Source organism: Tiliqua scincoides, chromosome 1, assembly GCF_035046505.1.
Source record: "Tiliqua scincoides isolate rTilSci1 chromosome 1, rTilSci1.hap2, whole genome shotgun sequence".
In the NCBI taxonomy this organism is placed as follows: domain Eukaryota; kingdom Metazoa; phylum Chordata; class Lepidosauria; order Squamata; family Scincidae; genus Tiliqua; species Tiliqua scincoides.
The window spans coordinates 144,732,344-144,759,283 of NC_089821.1; the positions used below are offsets into that span (position 1 = coordinate 144,732,344).

At 41.0% G+C, this 26,940-nt stretch overlaps 1 protein-coding gene across 3 annotated transcripts in view; it reads right to left on the minus strand.

The window, feature by feature from the left end:
• Positions 1-26,940, minus strand: part of MACROD2 (mono-ADP ribosylhydrolase 2) — a 1,146,647-nt gene that overhangs the window by 825,782 nt on the left and 293,925 nt on the right. For all 3 annotated transcript variants that reach the window (XM_066609514.1, XM_066609523.1, XM_066609505.1), the window contains exon 5: positions 11,098-11,214. In XM_066609514.1, coding sequence (XP_066465611.1) covers positions 11,098-11,214 — 117 coding nt within the window. The remainder of the gene's footprint in view (positions 1-11,097; positions 11,215-26,940) is intronic.

Consider the following 26,940-nt stretch of genomic DNA (forward strand, 5'->3'; position numbering starts at 1 on the left):
AAAGACCTGCAGGTGGGACTGGATTAGTAATGGGTCAGCTACAGAATCTTTCAATTACAGGTTTCTGGTTCAACTCCAGCTCAGGTCAGTAATAACAAAGTCCTTGCCATTTGTCAGTCATTCATTGGCCTATGTGAAATTAATTGATTGGTTCACTCCAGATCTCAGTGGTAATTTCGTCCTACACCAAAGCCAACAGCATGGTTAAGTCTAATTGAAAACAATTTGATATAGTTTTGGAGCCCAGAAAGTAAAAGAACATTAAAAAAAATAAGGCAACTTCTACTGCTCAAACATATTGCAACAAGTCTGACCATTAGAGATGCTATATATTCAGAAGAGCTAGGACGCATCATGTTTCTCCAAAAGGAGTAGCAAAAGAAAAAAATTAATTGCTTTCAAAGGTAACAAACAATTAATAACTACCCCGTACTAACTCACCCCGTACTACATTTACTCTGACAGTCCAATTTATTGTTTCCACCCATATTGTACTAAATAGCTATGTGGCCCAAATATTTAAACATCTGTCACACAGCACGTACTTGAATGACTTTGAATGCAAATTTACTATAACCTGAAAAAAACATAAAGCTAAACTGCTATGGGAGAGGAGGGACATAAATGAAAAATTGTTTTCTATGCATAGAAATAAAAATAAAGCACAAAAACTAACGCAATCAAAATATAAAACCAAAAAATACAAAAACGAAACAACAATATCCAAACAAACAAACAAGGAATAAACCTAAACACAAATTAAAATCAAAGCAACACCACAAAACTATTAAACTTGTTCTAAGAAAAGGGCAACCCCACACAGAGGACATCACAACGGTTCAACATAGACCTGACTGTTCTGTGTGCAACGGGGTCCAAATTTGTCACATATAGATAAAGTGATATTTGATAACCTAACCAAGGACAATAGCTAAGAATAATATGTAAACAGATTTTGGAGTTCACCTTCTACAGCATATGGTGGATGACAGATTTCAAGCATTAATAAAAACTAACTATTTCAAAGTAAAAATTCTAACTATTCAAACTCTAAAAATTCTTTTACATTGCTGACAGTGTTTTGAAAGTCACACCAGGTGAAAAGGGACAATTTGCTACACAAGAGGTTTATTCAGGGGCATCTTCAGAGTACATACATTTATCATAGAGGAGAGGCAAATAGTTCAGTGTCCTTCATCAGCCTCTAAGGACTGATACTTTTGGGGGGAAGAGGGGAGATATATCTTAAGTTTCCTCTATTAGGAGGTTCTGCAGGAAAGGAAAAGGGGCCACTCCCATAATTCCTTTGCCCCTTGGTAGTCTTCAAATGCCCTAAAGATCTACTTCTACCCTACTGGGACCTTGGGAGCTCCTAAAAGGCTCCCGCCTGTGAGGATTAGCAGAAGGTAAGAGGTGTCTCCCACTGCAGCCCTATTGTTCCCTGTAGTGTTCCTTCATCTCCAAGGAGTGCTTTCTGATCCTCGTCCTCTTGGCTTTTCCTTACACATTTTCCTTTCCTCTCTGGGGCTCTTCCTCCTCTTCTCTGTCACCTCCATGATCCTTCTCTCTTAACTCATTTCCTCTCTTCCTCCTTCCTTCTATCACCTTGGCTTCCATCTCTCATTTTCTGTGTTTTCTCCTTCTCTATCATGTGCCTCCTTTTTTCCCCATGTCTCCCTTCTCTTGCCCCTGCTGCCATTGCTCTGCCTTCTCTTCTAAGGATTCCCGGCAGGTATTGGTGCTTCAGTGTTCCCCCTCCAGGCTGGCACTGAGTTATGACATCATTGCTTGGCTACACATGGGGCTGCTGCTGGCTCCCAGAGCTCCCTACAGCTTTACTGTGGCTCAAGCCCAAGACTCAAAGCAAACACCACCAGGTATATCCACTGTTCGTTGACATTCAATTCATATTTTACCAGCTGGAAAATGGAAGCTGAACAGAAGTTTTTCACTCCTTGAACTTAAGATAAACATTTTATTTATATTCTGTAAGTGTAGATATTTTGCCTGCTTGATGGGTTCCAGGATTAATAGACTTGTACTACAAATCTAATCTGGTAAATTTGGATACAACTTACTCAAACTTTAGCTTTGGCTTTAGCTAGAGCTTTATGAGATACAGCTCCATTATCAGAGCCATGACTTGTTATGTCCCTGAAGACTAACTCACAAGATTCTGATAGCCTCTGCCAATTTCACACGCCGTCTGAAAGATTGGTCCCCACTTTGGTCACAGACTGGGCAGACATTTTCCTTCCCATTCATAGACATAAAAAAAATCTACAAGAGTAAACACAGGTTGTACTTCACCAACGTCGCTGGACATGCACTGATTTCAGGCTGTACCTGCAATCTGATTGCAACTTCTCTTAAAAGCTGTGTTTGTGATTGAGTGCAAAGAGCCAATTTGGTCTGAACTCAGTATGTGCCCAGAAGCAGCATTCAGGTTTTACCTGACCTTTTGAGTTTATGACAGCATGGGGAAGAGTGAGTGCAGATTCTGTAGGCTGTAAGAATGAACCTTGAGATTGTATAAGCAGAAGTTGGAACAATAAGACCTCAAATATAGGTACTTCCTATGTGTCATAGGAAGCTTTACAATTTTCCTTACACACATTTGATCTTAATTGCTTAGGATAGACTCCAGGTAGCCTTTCAGGTAACTGTGTTTCAACAGAGTTCAGCCATACAATTTTTTCCATCAGATTTGCACATGTGTTCATGTCGCCTTACAATGGTGTCCTGCAATAATAATTCATTGGCATCACCTCTGCAGATTGGGATACATTTCCCATAGATTTTATGTACTTTAAATTTAATTCTGAGCAACTGATCTAATCTTATTTTTCCTTGCTAGCTAACTGATTATCTTAATGGTAATGTAACCGTTTAGGGAAAATCTGCAGGGGTAAGTACAGGTCATTCCTCATTATGCACTGGGGTTCCGTTCCAGAACCCTAGTGAATAAAAAAAATCTGTGGATTAAAAAAAACAGTGGAAAAATATATTAATGACCCAATTCCAGATTTCTTGCCCCTCCACTGTTCCTAATGGAATAAGGTAATGCCTCAACATCTGATGGGGGGTTTGATTCTAGGCCTCCCTGCTACCATAAAATGTGTTAAATAAAAGCAGTTTAAAAAAATTAAAAGTGCATCCCTTTAAAATTGTGGTTTAAAAACAGCTTTTCTTACTGTTGCAGAGAGGCAGTCAGCAATCAGAAATGCAAAGGAACTCCTGCCTTTGTCTGGATCAGCTGAAGAATGGAATGTTGTCTCTCTACAACAGTAAAAAAGTAGTTTTTTTAAACTGTGATTTTAAAGGAACGCTTTCCACATGCGCTGCCTCCGACGCATTCTCAGCATCACCTGGCAGGACAAAGTTCCAAACAACACAGTCCTGGAACGTGCTGGAATCCCTAGCATGTATGCACTGCTGAAACAGAGATGCCTGTGTTGGCTCGGTCATGTCGTGAGAATGGATGATGGCCGGATCCCAAAGGGCAGGAGGTCTGGTCTAGAGGGTAGAGCCTCCATTTGCCTGAAGATTAACATCCACAAGGTCGCCAGTTCGAGGCCACCGGCACCGTGCGACCTTGAAGCAGCTGGCAAGCTGCAGCTGAGCTGTTCCATCTGCTCGGAGCGTGGGAGGATGGAGGCCAGAATGTTAAACCAGATCGGAGTGTAACACCTTGAATGTAGTGGTTCTTGAAAGAAAGAACCTTCTTTCAATTTGTGAAAATCCCTGCGTGGATTTAATAAGCCTGCCTATGTAAACCGCCTTGAATAAAGTCTTGAATAAAGACCAAGAAAGGCGGTATATAAATACTGTATATTATTATTATTATTATTATTATATTATCTCCTCTATGGAGAACTCATGCAAGGAAAGTGCCCTACAGGTAGACCACAGCTGCAATACAAGGACATCTGCAAGAGGGATCTGAAGGCCTTAGGAGTAGACCTCAGCAAGTGGGAAACCCTGGCCTCTGAGCGGCCCGCTTGGAGGCAGGCTGTGCAGCATGGCCTTTCCCAGTTTGAAGAGACACTTGGCCAACAGTCTGAGGCAAAGAGGCAAAGAAGGAAGGCCCATAGCCAGGGAGACAGACCAGGGACAGACTGCACTTGCTCCCGGTGTGGAAGGGATTGTCACTCCCGGATTGGCCTTTTCAGCCACACTAGACGCTGTTCCAGAACCACCATTCAGAGCGCGATACCATAGTCTTTCGAGACTGAAGGTTGCCAACATTGAGATATGGCCCCCCTATATTATAGGAGCAGAAATGCCACACTTCTGCTATAGTAACACAGTCAGTTCTCTTTATACGCGAATTTGCTATCTGTGAATTCTCTTATCTGCTAGAAGCAGAACGGCCACTTACTCCTCATTATCTGCAACTCTATTCTTGTTATTTATGAATATTGTGCTGGTGCACTGGGGCACGGTGGCTCAGTGCAGCTATGAGCAGGCAGGCAGGCAAGGTCGGAGAAGGGGCAGTGGCCTCCTTGTGAGCAGAAGACAGTGCCAGTGCCATGCAGGGGAGAGAGGAAGAGACTGTATACAGTATATGGCTGACAGGGTAGGGGTTGGGGTAACTGCGTCCAGTTAATTTTTTAGAAAGTTTTCTAAACTGGGTCAGTTTTCTGGATTGAATGGAATTGGGACTGGCCCATGGACAATCATCAGACACATTTGTGTCTGCTTCCACCTACCCCACCATCTTGAGGAATCCAGCTGAACTTTCACAACCCTGGCAATAATCAGAGGCTGATGATGAGAATTCTCTGGAAGGCTACCTGAGGGCTGCTCTGGGGCTGGAGTCAGCCCAGGAAAGAGCCAAGAGACAGATGGAGAAGAAGAGTGAAGCAACCCTGTCCCCAGTGCTGAACTATGAGGCCTCATTGTTGGGCCAGCAACCTTCAACTAATCGAGGGATAGCCAGTACGGAGGAGGAAGCATCAGATGTTGATGAGCCCTCATTATCACCCAGCCCCATAGACCGCAAGATATGATTCAGATTCACAAAGTTCATAGAGTGCATGATGAATAGGGTTCTCTGGAACCTAACCTCATTTTTCCCATAGGCTCAACGATTCAGTATCCACTAGGTTTTTCAAGAACCTAACCCTAGTCGATATCAAGGACTGACTGTACTATAATATGAATAAAAGAACATAAGAACAGCCCTGCTGGATCAGGCCCATCTAGTTCTGCTTCCTGTATCTCAGAGCAGCCCACCAGATGCCCTGCATCTAGCATTCTATTTATGCTCACGCCCCAGAAGTGACCAAATTTTAATGCATGAAACCTACTGAATATACCTTCCCTCCCTCGCCAGTCTGGGGTAAGCAAAAAAACTGCAATTCACTGCCAATTGGGATGACAGAAAAAAGTCCCACCCGGACCTCATAATGAGCGACCAGCTAAACTCAGACTGTACATACCCATCACGGTTTGAAACATGTAATGGAGTTTTCCTCCAGAAATCTGTTCAATCCCATTTTAAAGGCATCTAGGCTGGATTCCATCACCACATCCTGTGGCAAAGAGTTCCACAGACTAATTACATGCTGGGTAAAGAAATATTTTCTTTTGTCTGTCCTAACTCTCCCAACACTCAATTTTAGTGCATGTCCCCTGGTTCTGGTGTTGTATGAGAGGGAAAATAGCATCATTCTATCCACTCTATTGATCCCCTGCATAAATTTGTACGTCTCTATCATGCCCCCCTCAAGTGCCTCTTTTCTAGACTGAAGAACCTCAAGCCCTGCAGCCTTTCCTTGTAAGGAAGGTGCCCCAGCCCAGTAATCATTTTGGTAGCTCTCTTCTGCACCTTTTCTACTTCCACTGCATCTTTTTTAAGATGCGGGGACCAGAACTGAACACAGTAGGTGCGGCTGTACCATCGATTTGTACAGTGGTATTGTATTATTAGCTGTCTGATTCTCAAACCCCTTTTTAATCCTTAGCATGGAACTGGTCTTCTTCACTGCCACTGCGCAGTGTACTTTAATAATAAAGTAGTGGTTTTTCTGTGCAGAAAAGATAACATAGATTAGGGAGGTTCCTTCAGGTGGTTTTGAGACTGTCCAATGTACATATTTCCCATGAATCAGACAGTCACTATGATCCTCCTTTTCCAGCAACTCTTTCAATGAAGGAACCATAACTTCTTTATTGTTACAGATAAAACTCCTCTAAAAACCAAAAATAGTTCCAGTGGTGGGAAAACCAGTCTCCTTTCTGAAAAAGTATTTACACAATATGGGGCATATCAAAATGCTGATGATTGGACACTACTACTACAATTCTAAGCATTTATAAAACACATTAGAGTGTTTAAAAGCCATCATTTTTATTGATGACTGTTCATCAATGAAGTCCATCCTACAACAAAATTACAGTCTAAAATTGGACAGAAACAACAGAGAAAGGCGAGCTGAAGGGAGAAAGAGTAGGCAGTGGAAGAACACATGGTTAAATTACACGTACTGAGACTTAATCACAGCAGGGAATAAGAACTATTGGGTTGTGCCAAAGGCTTCATGGGAAAGGTGGGTTTTGAGCAGGAATTTTGAGGCAGTCACAGATGCATCATACAGCGGTTCTGGAAGATAGTCCCCAGAATAAGGAACAGGAAAAGAGAAAAGGCAGAATCATTTAAAAGATGAGATGATATGCATCTAGTGGTACAATCCTATGCATGTTTACTCAGAATTAAATCTCACTGTATTCAGTGAGGTTTAGTCCCAGGGAAGATTGTACAGAATTGCAACAACCCTGCACAGTAAGTATTATTAAGCCCATTTTGCAGGTGGAAAGCTGAGGGATAATTCTTCTGACTAAATTCTCCTATCAAGTTAATGCAAGATGGGAGCTTTGGGGACTTCCTAGTGCACAGTCTCATAGGCCAAACTACATATGAGGCTCATATGTTTGTATTGTGTGTCCAAATTTTTTTGATTTTGCAAAATAAAATCATAGGGCAGAATCCAGATTTTGGCACCATGATGCATCAGGAACAAAAACTACAGAAGGGGTCCTTCAGCAAGTGGTAATTCCTTCCACTCAGGTTATGCCAAACACCTAGATCAGGGAGTTTGAGCTCCACAGTAAGTCCTTGCAGGAGAGGGAGAAGCAGCGATGCGACCACCAGGATTGCGTCGCTTTGAAGGAGCGCTGGGGCTTGGCTGGACTTGCCACAGCCTGCTGCATCCTCCCAGAGGTGTGGGGAGCCCTGCACCAGTCTCCACAGGGCTCCCCAACATGCAGAGACTGTGAAAATAACCATCGCAACCCACTTCCGGTTTCGCAATCGCAAACCGGAAGAGGGTAACAATCATTAGTTTTGCATTCTTCGCATGTTGGGGAGCCCTGTGGAGGCTAGCGCATCTATATGAAATATGAAATAGATGTACTTTAATATTTATTATAAATGTTTTTCCTTTATTTTCCAGTGTGTAATAGATACACTGCAGCTGGTAACAGAGAATGTATGGAAAAAAATCTAATTTAATTATAATGTCCTAAATGACAGCAATGCAAATAGGTATAGACTTAAATCATCTTACCTTAGGCTAATGCCCTCAAATACACATTTTAAAAATAGATTATTATGCATACACAATGATGGAGTGCTTTCTAATCTCTAAAGATAATTCTGATTAAAGAGAGTCTGATTATTCCCACTGTGGGTAATACCAACCTTGCTACTAAGTACTTGCATCACAGCAGGATTTGCCTTGGAGAGAACATTTACATTATCACTTTGAACCAATCTACATTGTTACATTAAGCTGATCAGAAAGATACAGCTATAACCATACAGTATTTCCTGAAGGATAGTGACTAAGCTAACGAATTTCTGGAATCTGCCAATTAACATGAGTATCAAATTTCCGGTACAAATTTTAATAAGGAATTCCCCTAATACGCCTGCTTTCACAATTTAGCATTCCTATTCCATCAAAAGAAAACAGAAACAACAAAGGCTTGCTCACTATAAATCATTCAAAATATGAGCTAATCAAACTGCAGATACCACAAAACAGACAGACAGACACTCCAAACTTTAAATTGCATTCAGCATTCAGCAAAATTCTTGGAGCTGCCAAAGCAAATTAGAACCACTTTGAACAGGGAGCATTAATTGGAACAAAAGCCTAGGAAAACATCAGAAACCTGGAAAAGAACAAAACTGAGAACTGGTCTGCACAATCAGGAACAACAACAAAGGAAACCTGTGTTTTATAGTATAAACACGTGTTTTATTATTTAGCCAATATACTGTATAACAAACTCAAATTAATATTCTTCTTCAGGAGTATTAATAAAACAGCCTTCTATATAATCTCAAAGCACTGAATTCTTTCTGAATTTCTGCCCTCTTTTCTTTTGTCCTCATCTTCATAGCAAACTAAGGAGGAAAGAAGGTGGTAGGGTCATGAGTTGATAGGGAGGATGGTGTCATTTCAGACTGCAGGAGGGGAAACAGGTTTAGGGTTGTTGTTTTCTTAAAAATTATGGTATGCCCTTAAAAAAATCTTGGAAAACTAGCACAGCTGGGAGATAGTCTGGGTAGACTTTCTCCTTGATGTGCTGATTTCTGAAGCTTTTATTACTAGTTTTTTACTATTACTAAGAGGCACAAGAATTTTGCACAATAAGAAGATGAGGGTAAGAGGATAGTAGAATGGTCAAGATTCCCCTTTAAATGCAGATGAGTAAGTGTGGTAAGGACTAACGGAAGTTAGTAGAAAGTACATAAGAAAGTAATCTGAAAAGGGGAGAGAGATGGAAGCAGAAATTCCAGATAGCCTTTGTGCACTCACAGCCCAGCCCAGGGAAGAGGAGATGAGGGAGGAACTAGCACATATACAGATCTTGGACATGTAGGCAGCTGGAGAACTGACAAACCAACCCTGATAACTGCCCTGAAGTCCATGTCCCCCATCTGCCTTGCCTAGGGTAGCAGGAGGGATGCCAGAACACCAAGAAGCAGTAACAAAGTGCTAGAAAGGTATGATCCCTTTAAGGAATTCACTCTTCATGGTTTGGTCTAGACAGCAAGATCTGCAACAGGATATAAAGGCTTAGTTTGATTCTAACTATTTTCAATTAAATTGTCTTCCTTGGAAATATCCATGGTCGTTAAATACATCAATCCAAACCATTTAAACATTAAATACAATCAATTCAACACTTAATACCAAGTTGACTATATCTAGCCCAACACTGAAAACACACTAACCACTAACAATTAGTTAAGTGAGGCTTACTTCCAAGCAAGTGTGCATTATTAACTAAGATTGCAGCCTTTCATTAAACTAGTATCCATCTAACCATTATACCATGCTGGCTCATTCTTCAGGTCTCTTCAAAATGCATCCTAGAGAGCTCCCCAAAGCCTGCTGAAAGCAGCACAGAACAGTAATGTGGGCTGAAAAAGAAATTGATGCTTCATGTGCTGAAAAGGGAAACTAAGTATGGGACCAGGAGAGGGTCATACTGAATGGCAAAATCAATACAAGCACTTGCTGGTGGCTCAAGAGGAAAATCACAGGTATGAACAGAAAAGGGGGAGCAAGTCAATAAGTGGGGGAGATGATCACATCATCATGCCTCTATCTGCTCAAGTTAAGAACATGCTTCTCATCTGGACAAATTTTCTGGCAATCTGTGATGACCTATGTCTATTCTTATTCCTGATGTCTATTAAGTGGGTACTTAAAAACAAGCAAATGTTGGTGTGCTGGGCCAATTTTGCATGACTGGGGCCAAGACACAATGATCGGAACAACTTTAAAGAATAAAAGGTGTCAGGAGGTTGTGCAGTCCCTCCTCCTTGCTGTAAGAGTAGGTAAGAACTAGTTTGGAAGAGCTGGGGCTCAACCCTTCCTAAGCAGGACGAATCCTCTGTCTCTAGCAACAAATGTGTTGCTAAGCCTGCAGGTCTGCTGAGAGAAAGGGCAAAAGGTAAAAGACACCTGGGAAGCATCAGAAAGATGCACTATATTCCTATAAGAAGTTTTTGATTAGACCTGGTAAATCCAGTTTCAAATCCCCGCTCAACCATGAAGCTTTTTGGGTGATCTTGGACCAGTCATTTCTCAGTCTCACCTACCTCACAGGGTTGTTGTGGGGATAAAATGAGGGGAGGAACAAAGTACACCACCTTGAGCAACTTGGAAGGGCAGCATAAAAATGTGAATAATAAGTTTGTTTTGCATTGTCATATCAGACAATCTCTAAAACAGAATACAAGTTTCCAAAGCCACCTTTTAAAGTTAAATTGTGCAATGAGCAAATGACAAAATGTATGACAGGTATTTGCAACTATTGGCGCGCCATGCGATTCTGGTAGTGAGCTGTATAAAAACGGACCTTGCATCCCCATAAACCACTATTGATTTAGTGCAATTCAGAGTCCAAAATATACCCACATGTTATACCATCTAGCCTGCACACTGCTTCTATCTTAATGTTTACTTTTCAAACTGTGGCTAAATAGCTATGCAGGAAGGTCAACATAGTAACCTTTTCCCTATTTGCATATAATGGGAATTTTGACAATTCCACTTTCAAAGAGAGAAAAAAAAACATTCCAGCACTGAGAACAGCATTCCACTGAATGCTTAAGTGTGACAGATGCCGTCACAGTAATTGCCAATCAGCCTGTACACAGCAGCTGAAAACACATAATATATCACTTTGATCTCCATGACTCAGAATGCATTTCACAACTGAGAAACCTGCACCATTTTCAGAAGCTCTCCACCAGGCAGTTAAATTTGATAATGAACATTTTGTTTAAAATACAGGGCATTTTTCACCAATATAAGTGCCATAACATCTATGCAAAATAATCTATAGTCAGTTGCGACAAAGAAAGTACGCACACTATCCTCATAAAATCTAGCTTTTTAAAATGTCTCAGTTCCTCAAAGGACCAAAGGTCACCACAAAGCATGCTTAATTTAATCTTACTGATAATCTGATAGATGAACGCCTCATTAAATTAGACTGTCGAAATAAGGTATGCATAACATTTCAGCTTGATTTGCCCCCCCCACCAAGTGCAGAAAATTGCAGACTTACATTTTGCAGGCAGGTCATAGCCACAGGTTATTTTTGCTTGTCCAGTTTCACAGCCACTCAGGTTGCGACATTCGGCAACTAGACAGGGCCCAGCCGCTCTGTGTATACAGCCATCAACTATAATTTTTTAAAAGGGGGAGAGAGACCATTTTTTTTAAGAAGTCAGTTATCAAAACCATAATGAACATATCGTATACTACATTTGCTGTGATCATTGGTCATGGATGCAGACATCATACAAATAGAAAGATATATCCAGGAATTTTCAGAATATCATCCTCTCTTGATAATGTTGCTGATTATTTAAGTTAGCCTGATGTTAAGTGCAAAGACCACTTGCTTCATTGTTGTAAAAAGACAGTATGAGAGCTAAAATCATAATGCATTACCTTGTGGATACTATGTAATCCTTTTGGGTTAGTCAGTGGGATAATAAATGGTAGAAATAAATGAAATAAATATATTTATGCCACTAAATTGGTTAATACTTCCCATATCATAAAACGCATTAATGCAGAACAATTTGCACATCTCAACAGCATCTCGCCTTTAATTTCTTTCACATTCCTGTTGTAACATACCAAATGCTTAATCATTTAAATCATAGCCACTGCAATTGTAATATCAGCTAAAAGTTACTGATGCAGTTCTTAATGCTTATTGCCCTCAAGAGTCTGAGAGGAAAAAAAAATATTAGAAGTAGAAGAACAGTTGAAAAGAAAAGCAACAGGCATGGCAATTTTGGCCTATTAACATACAATGGAGATCTTTTTTTTTTTCTCAGTTAGAGACAAACAGCCCAGTCCTACTGCAATCTACTCAGAAGTAAATCTCATTGTAACAAATGGTAAGTGTAGATAGAATTGCAGCCTAAGTTAAAATTGAAACTAATTATAATAACACAGTAATTATTGCAAGTTACTATATCAGTGACAATGCTAATGATTAATTACAAGGAACCTGTGGTCACCATATGTTCCCATCACATTTGAAAATAATTTTAAAAAAGAATATGCCCAACATTCAAAACCTCTAATAGTACAAATATTGACATAAACAAAGGAAATCGTGATATATCTGCTTTATGGATTTGTTAGGTTTTGATGGGATAGAATTACAAATGTATTGTAACTGCTCTCCTGGATCTTTTGAATTAGATCCAGACCAAGTCTCAAAGTCTGTGAGTGGATCTTTTGCACCATTGCTCAACTGTAGCAAGGATGTGATGAGGCTAACTAACAAACACCCGGTAAGAGTTTCAGGCTCTGGATGCTATAGGCCCAAATGGTACAATGAGGGAAGAGGCATATCTTAAACATGAAATGGCCATACAACCAGGAAACACCATGACACACTTTGCTGAACAGTGGGGACTTTCCAATCATATTCTCCTTTGTAAATCACACCTCCTCCCAGATGCTTCAACTGAACTTTTCCATGTCTACACATGTCAAGACTGTGCTGCCGTTCCATTCCTTACAAAAAAAGGACAGGCTTTCCAAACATCTAAAAGACACTGACTCAGCAATGGAAAAGAATACAGGATCACAAAGGAATGCTGATGATGCCATGCAAAACCCCAATTAAAAGTGACTGAATGAAGTATGGCTTTTCCAGAAGAAACACAGATGCAGTTGGTTGAATGAAAGTTGCTAACGAGCTAAGGAATACATATTACAAGTAAAAGTTATACACATACAGTTATATCACTAAATGGAAGTTCTGAGAAGCTGCTTAATGGTAGCTGCTGATCCAACAGCCACTTAGAGCCCAATCCAACTTTCCAGTACCAACGTAGCCCCAAGGTAAAGGAACAAACATTCCCTAACCTTGAGGAGGGCACCATCATTGCTCCCACAACACAGGATGCAGCCCATGCCTCATTGGCACAGCTGCACCAGCACGGGAAGGTTGGATAGGATTGGGTCCTTCCCCATCACTATGTAAAAACAGGTGCACTGTATCCAATGTGGGGGGAGGGAGGAAATGGATTTGGAAGCTTCAGCAGGCAAAAGAGATTTAAATCCCCTTACCCACATGTAAGCCTTCCAACCCGCAAGGAGTCTCCTTGGACCTGAAATAGCTATTTTGCTGGAATATGTCTGAGCAGAGAAAGGGGGTGGGGAGGCTACTGTAGGAGGAGATAGGATCCTGTATGTGCCTTCCAGGTCATATCTAGCCCTCCCATAGCTTCCCTTCCTTTGTCACACACCCCTCCCTGCCCCAACACGGCCATACCTGCTGTGGTGGGTGTAGGCAGCTGCAGCAACACTCCTACAATGGCCACTGAGTTGGCAGTCATTTTGCAACAGTGAAAAGGCCTTCCACTGTTGCAAAGGACTCAATGTGCCAGCCTAAAACTCAACAGGACTGGGCTGTTAATCCAGATGAAACTGAAGATTTCTATTACACTTTAGAACTCAACAGCACTCTTTGATATGCTTTATCCCTTTGTTAACTTCCAGGCAGCCTAGATTAAAAAAAACACACATAAATGATTCCTTTTAATACTCAAAATTCATCCTGAACCTGTCTCATTAAATTTACAAGATGCTATTCTGAAGTGTATTTTAATCATCACAGGCAAGCACAATTATAGAATTGCATTTGCAAACCTCTTCATTTGAAACATTCAGTATTTTCCAAACTAGAAATAGACATACAAAATATGCGTTTCTGCTGCTGAAAACCCGACTAACAAAAAATGGAGGTGTGACTTCTCACCTAAGGTTTCATAAAGGTTACATAAATTACAGGATATAAGAGTAATGGAGAAACCGACAAGCTTTATAAACCTGGAGAGGACAGACAAGCACAACGGATTTTTTTAGGAAATTGACATTTTACTCATTATGGAAATACCTTTTATAAAGATGCTTGTGTATCATATTGTGTACTTTCTTTCTTGGAATTTGCCTAGGAATTAAATATCACACATATCCCAATTAAAAAGGGAAGATAACACACAGGGCTATTAAAAATGGACTCTTTCAAATCAGTCCAGTGTTCACATTGAGCTCAAGCCATGGAGTGTCTTTACAAAATGAGAAAGCATAATTGTGCCTACCCACCCTCCTGCTGAACCCAGCTGATGTCCACATGTTGGACACAGTGCATAAATATGTGGAATCTTTAGCCCCTGGTTTTGTGGAAAAGGGATTAATGGGATCCGTGTGGTTTAGGGATTAATGGGATCTGACTGTATTTACACATTGTGCCTAACCAATGGATGTCAGATAAGACTTGAGGTAGGGCAGGCAAAGCCCCAAGCTCCCACCATGCATAACTTCTTAGTAATAAATATGTAAAGTTGAATTGGGTGTGAACAGACTTCTACCCTCCCTTCAATAGATTAGCATTTCCTGTGAAAGACATCTGTGAACTATTCAGCTTCTTTGTTAATGCTTTCATTTCTCAATCTAATAACAATCATCTTCAGCATACAACAAATGCTGAGCAACCAGTATGCACAAATGTGTGGATTCATATGTCGAAGCAGCATTCTTAGGTAAGAGATTTACAGCCCAATCCTAGGCATGTTTACTCAGAAACAAGTCTTATCAAAATCAATGGGACTTACTTCCAAGTAAGTGTCTATAGAATTGAACACTTGGGGTGAAATTACATGGGTTTTTAAAACCATTTGTTGAGGTCATGCAAATCCAGGGTTGGAGGCATTTGTGAGGGACACATCAGCTGGCAGGAGGAAGTAATGTTTCAACTCTTCCCATACCTGTCAGTTTTCACCTGAAAATTCCACTCCCCAATCACACATATCAAATTTACTTTCTGTCTCAGTCCAGCTGGGGAAAACGCAGTATTTATTTATTTAGAATGTTTATATGCTGCTTTTAAGCAAAGATGCTCTCAAAGCAGTTCACAGAGAGAAAATGAGACAGTTCCCTGTCCCAAAGGGGAACACAATCTAAAAAGAGAGACAAAGGAAACAACAAAGGACATGAAGGAAACTGGAAGACTAACTACATATTCTTCCCCTCTTTATTTCATGTTCATCTACTTAAGCTTAGTTGCAGTATCATGTAAGAAATAGCACCCATTGAACACTCCCCTATTACTAATACCAAGGGATGTGGGGTCAGCCTGGTCAGGTGGCCTTCTGAAGGGCCAGTTCCTTATCTGACTTTCTGATGCCACTTCTACTCACTTGAACCACAGCCATCTACTGCCTTGTTTGTCTGCTGGTCCCCTAGACCCTCTTCCATCTCCCATGAGCAGGGAAATTCTGGTTTTATCCATAAAGGAAACTAGGTTGAGTGAGAAGACTTGTGGAGAAACAAGACAGTAGATGTAGTGACCACACACAGTTGCAAGGCATTTAAACAGACAGCCAATGGCTCTGGCTGAGGGCCCGAGCCTCTTCCCACAAGAGATAGTGCTTCCTTCCAGCAGCAGCCTTGCAGAAGCATTTATGCAAAGACAAAGAGTGCAACACTAGCATGATCGATTGCATTTGGTGTGCACAAACAAGGAAGCAAACTGTTCAGTTTATCACTTTGAAAATAATTGCCTGGGAGAGGATGTAAGGGCGCAATCATTTGCTAAAGGGATTCTACTTGAAGTATACTAAAAACAATGAGTATGGTATTTGGATTTGTCAGAGCACCTACAGAAAAGCCATAGGCAATGTCCTTTCAAAGCACAAAATTAAGAATATCACAAAGCTAAACGCCTGCTCATGAATTACTTATACTATGGCTATGTGCTAAAACTTTTAGCAGCTCTTCAAAATTTAATCGTCAAAATTATAGAGCAGAACACTGGACAATTTAATGATGTACAATGCAGATAAATGCATTTCTTACTGGGGGAAAAGTCCTTAAGAACTGCAAATTAAACCACAGCATAGCAAACAGCATTAGCAGTGCCATGGGAAGCTTTACTAACGAAAATGCTCAGCACAGCCAGCCAGGCTTCCACAGATGGTGATAAAAATGGTAAGGCAATCACACACCACAGCAAAATGAAAGAAATCAAAGGAGGAAAAACAAGCCTCAAATGCTTTTTGACCTTGTACAGTCTGTGTAAAACCCTACACACTAAACCATTTCATTCTGGAGAAAAAGGGGCAACCTTCTTTTTCCCCCATATATAGCCTTCTGCTCTGCAGTTTCTCAGTCAGTATAACCATTTTGCTACTGTGGCTAATTAATTGAGCAAAACGGTTCAGAAAGTTGTTCTTGATTGTTTTCTCTGTTGGGCAGGTAGCAGTTCTCCTATACCATGAATGTTGGGGCCACACTTAAGTGAAAAGTTTTGTGAATGGCTCAGAATGACTGAGAAGGGACGGCTAGTGAGAAGGGTCTCTGTGATGCCTTGTAAAAGCCTCTCTCTTTGTGGCACAGACTTTGACTGAAAAGGTATCATAGCAAAGGAGACATGTTTAAACTAAAAACCAAACTATTCCAATGGGGCAAATTCATGTTTCCAGAATTCAAAGCCAGGTCTCCATGATTCAACAACAGGTTTCTAACCCTTGGCCCACACTGGCCAGAAAGTTACCAACCAATAGTTACTTTCTGTTTCTAAGCTTATATATTATCATCGCTAAAGGGGTGGGGAATAGAGCTCATGTTCAAAATCTGCTAGAAATTCTGAATTCCTGTCAAATAAGAACTAAAAATATTTTTGACACAACTTACATTATAAAAAGATAACAGCATTCCCCCTCCCCACCCATACACACTGAATCCTGCCTCTTCTCTACATCCTGATCCTTCTATCACTCATACACATACATTTTCAGCCCCTCCTGTCTCTGGGAACATCTGTCATGTCCACTGATCAAACAACTTGCATTTCCTCTCCCATTCCCCTTCACCTTCTCATCACATGATTCCCTGTCCCCACTTAATATTTTTTTAATTTACTTAATTTATATCCCGCCTTTCTCCTCGAAGGGACCCAAGGCAGTCCCATTTCTGGAAATCTACTTAGCCACACAATCACACACCATTTCTCCTGTCCCGTGATTCACACACAGTAATACCCACAGACTTCAACCTAAAGAGCAGGGATGGGAAAACCCAGTGGGGCTTAAGTCAAGTCCCGACTCACCACTGCGAGACTCAACTTGAAAAAAGAGTCATAACAGGGACACTTTCTGAGTCTCCAAAGTCACCCTTTAGTGACTCTAAAGGATTAGAGTCCCCCTTTAAAAAGCCCACTGTGGAAAAAGTGGGGCTGCTGCTGAGGGGTGTGTACGCGTGTGTGTTGGAGTTCTCTTTACTCACTTCCCTGATGTCCCTGCCCATCTGTAAACAGGGTGAGCAGGGTGGGAGGGACTGTGAGAGAGCTAGGACAGAAGCAGCAAGAGGGAGGAGGGTGAAGCACAGCAGATGGGAAATATGCCAGGATGACCCAATGCTTAGCAGCCCTACTCAGAAGTAGTCCTACTGCAGCTGGTCATTCAATGAGAATTCCTCATCCTTTCCATGCTGTGCAAAGCATGATCAATATGAACTCCCTCCCCCCCTCCCTACCTCCCCCCCTCCCTGGGCTTCTCAAGCCAATCGTAAGGCAAGAACCCCCCCGTGGCTCCTCCTCTTGCTCTCCCTCAGCCAATGAAAATATCAGAATGCCCATCCCTTGCCAATGATCATCTGTTCCTTCCTATCAGAGATGGGAAAAGAAAGCCCAGCCCTGCTTCCCCCCATTCATTGCAACATTAATCTTTTTCTGCCTCCTGACTGGAACCTCCCTGCTGCTAGCCCCATTGGAATGCTGGCCCCGTGAGTTTTTCCACACGGCGAAACAGTAAGCAAGCATCCCCAGACACAGACAGACTCAAGTCAGCATGCATGGGGAAGAGTGGTGAGACAGAGGGGACCTGACGTGAATCTTTTTCAGTCTTCCACAAGTCGCGAGTCACCCAGAATCACACATTTTGCTACTCGAGTTTTCATCCCTGCTAAAGAGACTCTATTGAACCATGTAAATGGGATCATATTTGTGACTAACAGACAGATGATATAATTATTTTTATCTACACAACAAACTTTGTTGACCATTGCCAAAGAGACAAGTCCTACTTTCTGAACGTAAATAAAATCCCAATAAACAGAGTGTTTCTCTAGCGCTAGTGTCCAACACCCAGTTTGTTGAAACAGAGCTACAGTATAATGTCAAATAAATTCACACTTTCAGCAGCCTACTCAAACAACATAAGGACTCAGAAAAATATGGATCTTCTAAAAATCTGCCTGAATGTCACGCTTTTGGCAGGGGGGGAAAAAACTAGCATGTCATCCAGCTGTATGTTTTTGCAAAGCCAAATTTCTGACACTAAGGTATATTGTATATGGAACACATTTTACCTTTTGTTGTATCAGAGCCAGGATATTATTTCTCACTTAAACCTTAAAATGACTGATGTTGCACGTTTTCCCCCCATAAAATGTGTGGGTTAGACAGTTCTTCAAGTGTATTTATAGACTATAATGCAAGAGGTAGCAAGTTCAACCCTATTTATGAAGAATGAGAAGAATCTGGATCCATGCTGCAAGGCAACTGAGACAGCTTTATTCCACAGGGTATTTGCCTTCTGTTTCAAAGCCAAAATGTGCCCAAAATAATATGACTTAGTACACACAAATTTGGGTACTCATGTATACAAGACACAAAACTATCACTAGCCAACTACAATCCATGTCATTTTAGACTTTCTAAGGGCCCAGTCCTATCCAACTTTCCAGCACCGATGCAACCGCAATGCAGCCCTGACAAAAGCGATAAAATGTTCCCATATCATGAGGAGGCCTCTGTGAACCTCCTCCCTACCACAGGATGCAGGGCTGCACCATTGGCATTGTTTTTCCATTGGCAGGGCTGCACCAGCACTAGAAAACTGGATAAGATTGGGCCCCAAGTCAGTGGCAGAACGTATAATTTTATTAGGAGAGGAACAGAGATCCACTTATGACTGGGAAATATTATTGTAAATTTAATTGTGCCTTGGTAAGCAATTGTTCATAAGTCCTAAGTAGGAACATGTATCCAGTCCCTCTGGGATACTGCCTGAGATTCAAAGCACTGCACCATGTTCTGTTCCAACACAGGGGGCTTTTAGCTATTCCTTTCTGTGGCAGTCCCCACGTGCTTTCAGTCAGGAGGCCTTCTAGGGTAACACCCATACAGCGACTTGCTATGAGCAGAAAATTGCTGAGTTGAAAATCATTGAGCTGCTTCAAGAAAATAATTTTAAAATGGTTTATGGTTTTAATATAGACAAGGAGTGTGGAGTTTAGAGGAATTTGAACGCCACTGACACAGAAAGGACACTTGCAATTGTATTTGAGAAAAAGGTTATACAAAGGGTTGATACAAGAATTCATTTGTTCATGTTATACAGGTCCAACCTTATTATACACTGATTTTTTATACACTGATTTGATTCAACCCGAAAGGCCACTGCAAATGAGAAGGAATGCACTGATCCCTGAAGAAGGGGAAAAATGCATCCCTTTAAAATCAGTTTAAAAAACTGCCTTTTACCGTGGTAGAGAGACAGTCATGCAAGTGATTACAGGTATAACCTAATTATCCACAGTTTTTTCTATCTCAATGTGATGAGAAGTACCCTTTCAATTAAAGAAGAACAGTCCCTTAACAATAGCCTCATTAATGTGAGAGAGGGCAGTGAGCTGACAATCCATAGATCATTCTCTCTCTAGGCAAAAGGCAAACCCCTCCCTTTCCCCTGAGCACGTGAAGGAAGGCTAAATGTCAGTGATTATCACCTCCATCCTTTCTCCCTCACTGTGGCTCCTGGTGAAGGGAGGGATTGCTGCCTCCTAGTGAAGCCTATGCACCGGAGAGAGACTGATTGCCTCTGTGTGCATTTCAAAAGGTCATCAAGGCTGTTTTCAAATCACCTGAGCAAAGGGACTTTGATTTTTAAATTGATTTGCTTTAGTGCGTTTTTTTGCTATCCACGTGAATTCTGGGAACAGAATCCTCGAGAATAATGAGACTCAACCTGTATAGTCTTCAAACGCAAGTATATCATCTCAGCTTTTATATCTAAAGCAAACCAACCTTAAACAAATACTATAAATGAGAAAATGATAGCCTTCCTTCTATAAGATGGTATGTTTTTGACGTGAGAACTTTTTCACATATCAGATCTCTATGAGGAAACCAATGTGGTGCAGTACTATTGAAGAACTATGTGACCTCAGAAACTAATTAATGGAATCAGCACAAAGAATACAGAAGCAGAAGATGACCTGTGAGACAGGCACCCCACCCCACCCCCGCAAAAAAGGGGGATAGATAAGAGAGTAAAGCAACTGGCAATGAAGCAACTGAAAAAACAGAGATGAAGCGTATTTTGAGTAATGGAGACCTTGTTAATGATGCTCTAAGTCAGAAATTCTCAAACCGGGGTGTCAAAATGCCCCAGCCTGAGAAGCTCTGCCTTTGTCCCTTTAAGGGGTGGGGAGGGGGAAGGCAGCAACACAGCCCTCAAGAGAGTTTGGGAACCTCTGCTCTAAGTGCTATTTCCTTGTGTTAAAAAAGGGAGACAAGGTATCTAAATGGAATATTTATCTGGGTGGTGGAGCAAAACTAGCCTCCCTCACATATGAATTATTATATAGTGTTAGCCTACCCCTTCAGTGCTCAAAGCATTCAGTGTAATCACAAACATATTGTTAGCTAGAAAGAAAAGAGGATTGCCAGGAGTAAATATGCAAGCAACGTATTGTTCAGTTTTGCAAGTTTACAAACTGAGGTGACCAACTCTGCTGCTTTGAGAAATTTTGAATGCACAGTTAACACGAAAGGGGATTACAGCAACCAGAACTGGGACTTGCATATCTACAATATAGTTATTAACATAGTAATTATGCAGAACTCTTTCAGTATGATTTGCCAAGTTGTTATGCATGGGTCAATGATTCATACTGAATCAATTTTTAAGAAATGTGTGTGTACTGATGCTTCAGATGAATTCTGGGGAGAGAAACTATCGCCTTCTGCAACTGTGATGTTACTACACATTCATCCAAAGAGAATTTTAAGCATGCATTATACCCAAACACAGTGGGCATGTCCTAAGGTGTCCTTCCTCAAGAGGAATGAAACCATAGGATACAATCTAATACCACCACAGAAAATGCTCTTGATGAAATCAAATTATACCTGCTTATTAATGTCATCCCTCTGGCTTTCAGAAGGATGTGGCACATTAGCTAGAACAAAGGCTATTGCACCAACCTAGTCAAATAAAACCTAAGAGCATGTAACTACATTTGTTCACATCTATTCCCATTTAGTCATCAAAGGGCTGAACATGGCAAGCAAAACAGAGAGTCTCCTGATTAGAAGAACTGCTGATTCCTGGGTGCATGTAACATGGAGCTAAGGATGCGATCCTAACTCCCCAGGAGTTTTTTGTGACCAAAAACCAGAAGTGGGGCACAATCTTTATTTTTACATTTTTCAAGGCTTGGGGGAGCCCTGCTGAGGCTTCCACAGGGCTCCCTGCACTCCCATAAGGCTGCTGCCGATATTGGCAAGTAAAATGAAGCCCCTGTCATCCCTGGCAGAGGTGCAATTCTGGGGACTGCATCGCTGCATTCCCCTCTCCCTGCAAAAATTTACAGCAGATCCCAAACTCCTGGAGAGTTTGAGAACCAATGCAATAAAGTATAAAAAATGTTTATTGTACTATAAATAATATTATTCTTACAAAGTACTCCAGTAAGATATCTAATATTTAATAGTGTGAACTATTGACAAAAAATTGAATTCCTAGTATATTTTACAAATCGAGAGAGAGAGCAAGAGTGTGTGTGTGTGTGTGTGTGTGTGTTTTACTCTGCACGCCAGTGAAAAGCAACTCACAATCTAGTACTGGGTCATGATCTGTGCTTTGAAGAACACTGCTTTAAAGTCTTGTATGTGTATACAGGTGCAGAAAAGCTGGGTTTAGCCTGGTCAGTTGCTTCCCCAGTTGCTCTCATAGCAACCAGCTTTCGTACAACAGGAACTCCTGGGTTTTCTTTGGACAGGAGGAAGTGGTGGAAGGGTGCACTCTTTTTCTAGTTTTCCCCTCTTCTTGTAGCAGTAACAATCCTTTCTGGGGAGGTCTGTGTCAGGCATTCATGCTTGTCACAGTCACTCCAGAAGACACCTGGAGTGCATGGTAAGGCCTGTGATTTGTCTCTTCCCCCATCCCTACAGTGTCAGCCGTTGTAGCCCCACTAGATAATCACACTTGGCAGTGGTGCATTAGCCTATTCTGGATGAGGTCTCACTCCTCTTGAAGGACCAGCTTTGCAGTTTGACAGAGTTCCTGAACCCAGCCTTGCTCCTGGATTTTCAGGTGCTGACTGTGGTCCAGTGGGCTTTTGCCCACCTTTTAGCAATATCTCTTATGCAGAACTGACCATGGTAACACATGCCTTAGTTACCTCTCAACTGGATTACTGCAATATTATTATTATTAACTATTTATATACCGCTTTTCAACAAAAAGTTCACAATATGCACTACATGAGGCTGCCCTTGGAGCATCTCTGGAAACCAGTTGGTACAAAATGTTGGACTCTGATAATGTAATGACACTTCTGTTTCACCACACTGATTGCCAGTTTTTTTTCCAAGTGTATTCTAGGTGCTAGTAATTTCCCTTAAAGCCACCTGAAGCTATTGAGGTTTAGATGGTAATGACATGTGGAAGGCCTTCTCAGTAAAATTCCCCAGGATGTGAAACTCCCTGCCACATGAGATGGATTTGGCTGCTGGTATTTTGACACAAGCTATTATTCCTGCAAGACTTTTTGATAGCCGATTTATAACTTATTTTAAAATTTCCTCAAGTTCCTAGTTTTATTGCTGCTCTGTGAAAGTCTCCTGTGTTTTATTCTAGTTTTAATTTATTATTGTAGGCCTCCTTCGGTCTGTTGTGGGGAAAGGCAAGATATAATTTCTTAAAATTAAATAATTCAGTTCTCCCTTCTATATATTTATCTCTGCCACTGTCTAAATGTAACTTGTAAGCTATTTTCCCCCTTTGCGTTACTTTGTGTCATCATGGCCATAAATGACATCATATGCGTAACAAAGAGTAATAAATAAATATTAGCCAGCTATTAGTATTATAGTTTTGCATGTCCTCATTAAATAAAGATTAGCTCCTCAAGGATAGAAGTAATTCTTAAATATGACTTATTTTATACATAAAATATAATGTAAGGTAAAATAATGCATTACACCTTTGCTGTTCTCATTACACTGTTCTTGCACAACCCATTCAGGCATCTAAGAACCCATCCAGGCACAACCCATCTCAGCTTCCATGGTGAAAACGGCATCATTTGCCTTCAAGACAATTCTCTTAGGTCAACAGTGCAAACATATTTCAAGTTATTAAAGGAACTAGGGTTGATTGTTCTAACTTGAAATCTCAGACCACACAGCAGTTGTAACTCAGCATGGGAGTTTAGATGTAGCACAATTTGAACATCATCAACAGTACGGTTTGAAGAATCTATGATTTATGCCTGCTTGTGACATTGCAGGTAAAAAGCTATATTGATTGAACATATAAAAACAGGGAATGCATCCTGGCCTGGAATGGCATGCCATTCCCTAGGCTATATGCCACTCCTCTCCTGATGATCCAAAGCTTCTTACTAGCTTCCCTAAGTTATTACTACTATCACAAGCTCCCTGCAGTTGTGGTAAAGTGACATGCTTTTGATGGAATATAGATACTATAAAGATGTCATAGTCTCTAAGGAAGAAACATATTCAGACAGATCACACTAACATTCAAAGACTTTAAATTAAACTCTGAATTCAATAGGGATCCAGAAGACAGTTCGCATCAATTTATCTTCATGCCCCACTGAAACTAATTTAACATTGTAAATGTGCTATTACTGAAGCTCTTTTATGCAGCTATGGTTGTTACTTTATGTTTTACTGCTGTGTTTCTCAAACTGTGGGTTGGAACCCACTAGGTATTGTGAGCCAATTTCAGGTGGGTTCGCATTCATTTCAATTTTTTTTTTTATATACTTGACTGAATGCTACCATGGGATGTGACTGCATTTGGGAAAATGTGACAGACCTGTACTTTTAACAGACTACTCTGTATATGCTTTTCACAATGACAGTCAATGGGACTTACTCCTGGGTAAGTGTGGGTAGGATTGCAGCCTAGCATTGTTATAAATTTTCCTGTTTGATGATGTCACTTCTGGTCATGACATCACTTCCAGTGGGTCCTGACAGATTCTGATTCCAAAGTGGGTCCTGGTGCCAAATGTGTGAGAACCACTGTTTTACAGTATACAGTATTTGCTTAGAAATAAATCTACATAGGCATCATCATAACATTTAGTTGATTTCACTTTTGGCTCTCAGTGGTCAAGAGCTAATTTCTACATATTTTGCAACATAACCACTTACTCATTCAGGAATTGTGGGGTTATGAATAAAGGCGTCTTAAACATAGACTTGTGAAATTGCAGACATGGACATACACACAGCCTTGCTAGATTTGATGTGCTTTGCTGGGGAAAAAAAGAGAAACCCTTGAGCTGAGACTACAAAATAGCCACATTTACCTTCAACTAAAATAGACTGGTAGAAGGAATTAATAAAATGTATGAGTAAAAGGATTTATGGATGCAGTGACACAAATGTTCCCAGAAGTATCTGAGAACTGACAACACACTGATATACTGATGAGCTGACCCTCAGTGGCAAAGAGGAGTTGCCGTCAAGTGGAGCGTGGGAGGCAAAGCGGCCAGAGAGAGTCCAGACTGGGAAGGAATTCAGCTGGAACGAGGAGTTATATGAAAGATTAGAACTATTCAACTGTAAAAATCCCTAGGGGGGTTTAGAACAGCCTGCCTATGTAAACCACCTTGGATTAAAGTCTGAGGAGAAATCTGACGACCAAAGAAAGGCGGTATATAAATACCATTATTATTATTATTATTATTATTATTATTATTATTATTATTAAATACAAAGATCAAGAAAAAGAAAGGTTTCAAGTAAAAGGGAGGAAAGGTAGAACAAGAGAATTTACCTCTAATTAGTTCTGGGTGAACTAATGTGGATGATCTACTTTCAAACTACTTCAGTTTTATTTTATGACTGTTGGGAGTACCTTTTCTTAGCCAACCACCAGTCTAACAACCAAATTCTATCAACACACCCACCCACATTGATGCAGCTGGGCTGCTGCAGGATACATTGTATCCTGCAGAGGGGCATTCCCCAAGGTCTCCTCCAGGTAGGGGAACATTTGTTTCCTTGCCCAGAGTTAGCTTCTGCCGCCTGAATGGGTCTACTTCAACCTGCACCAGCAATTTAGCCAGCACAAGTCCGAGTGAATCAGGGAAGGTGGATTGAGGCTGGGAAGGGAGATAAGAAATTTGTGGCGTGAAGGTCTCAGCCCTGTTCCTCCCCCTTTCCACCTGTTTCAGCAAACCCCACTCTGACTTAACAGCATCAGAGGTTGTTGCAAGGCTGCTGGTACATGGCTGCAGCAACCCAGCTGTGCAAAGTGCTGCATCACATTTTCAACAGCCATAAGAGGACCTTGCACTGTGAAAATGCTAGTTCCAGCAGTGCAAGATCCACATAGGATTGGGTCATAAAAGTCTTATATGATGTTTCATCAATGGGAGCTAATGCTAGAAGATAGTCTCCAAGTAGCTGGGAACCTCTCTTAAATGCTTTGAATGAGAATCGGGGCTGTATGTATGTGACATCCCTCCAGTTAATGGTAGAGGGCACAGAAACAGAAAAAAAAGTAGTTTGCAGGATGAATTAACTGACAGAGAGAAGAATTCATAGCTGGGGCTAGGCAAAAGCGGGGATGCAGCCTTCACTGGATAGTTGCAGTCTGGGAACTGCTGCCTGCTACAGGAGCGCCTGTTTGCTTCTGCTATGTATATTTGTAAATAAAACAATTATTACAAGATCCTTCCACTCTGATGCAGTAAGCACTACGGTTTTCACCTCAGACAATATCTGGCACACATTCAACCACAATGGATTATGCTATTTCAAAAATTCATGTCTGAATTACCCTTGAAGATCTGATATAATAGCTGTTAAAACTAGACCAAGCTCCCAAGCAGGCATTCTTATGATTGCCCTGAGGACCTAAGGAAGATTGAGGCATTTGCAGAGCAAGTGAGCATTTTACACATTCGGTGGCAGTGAACACTTGCTTAAACTTGTTTTTAATAAACACCTTTTAAGGATAAGAGTCCTGGGTGAGGTTGCTCTTCTATCTGCAAAAAACAGAACTACTCCCTGAGTTGGGTCAAGTATGCTTTCAGACTCAATAATGCTATTAATCATGTCAGGTTTGTTTAAGCAGGGAGGTGAACCTGATTGCATGTCTGCGAACATAAACCATGTAAAATATATCTTGAAACAAAAAAGCATCAGCAAAGACTTTACTATTAAATGGACAGAGACACTGTTGGTACGTCCAGAGTTTTCAGGTTGCTTATGAAAGTGCCTGGAGAAACTGCACATGTGTATTAGAGCAGATAACCATGATACTAAGTATTTGCACAGTGAATTTCAGTGTAATTAATCCCAAATGACAATATAAAAGACAAATGGTTAATTCATCTTGAACCTGAGGTTCAAGAAGAGTTGTGCAGGGAATTTCTAAAACTTGCATTCAGTAATCCTTTCCTTCCAAACAGTTAAAAGAAAGAAATGTAATGGTACACATTAACCCCTGCTAATTGGGTAAGAGGCATTTTTTCAAGTGGGTGCTCCTTTTTTTAACAGGGGGAGAGTAACTGGCCCACCTCACCCCAGCACTGTCTGTTTTAG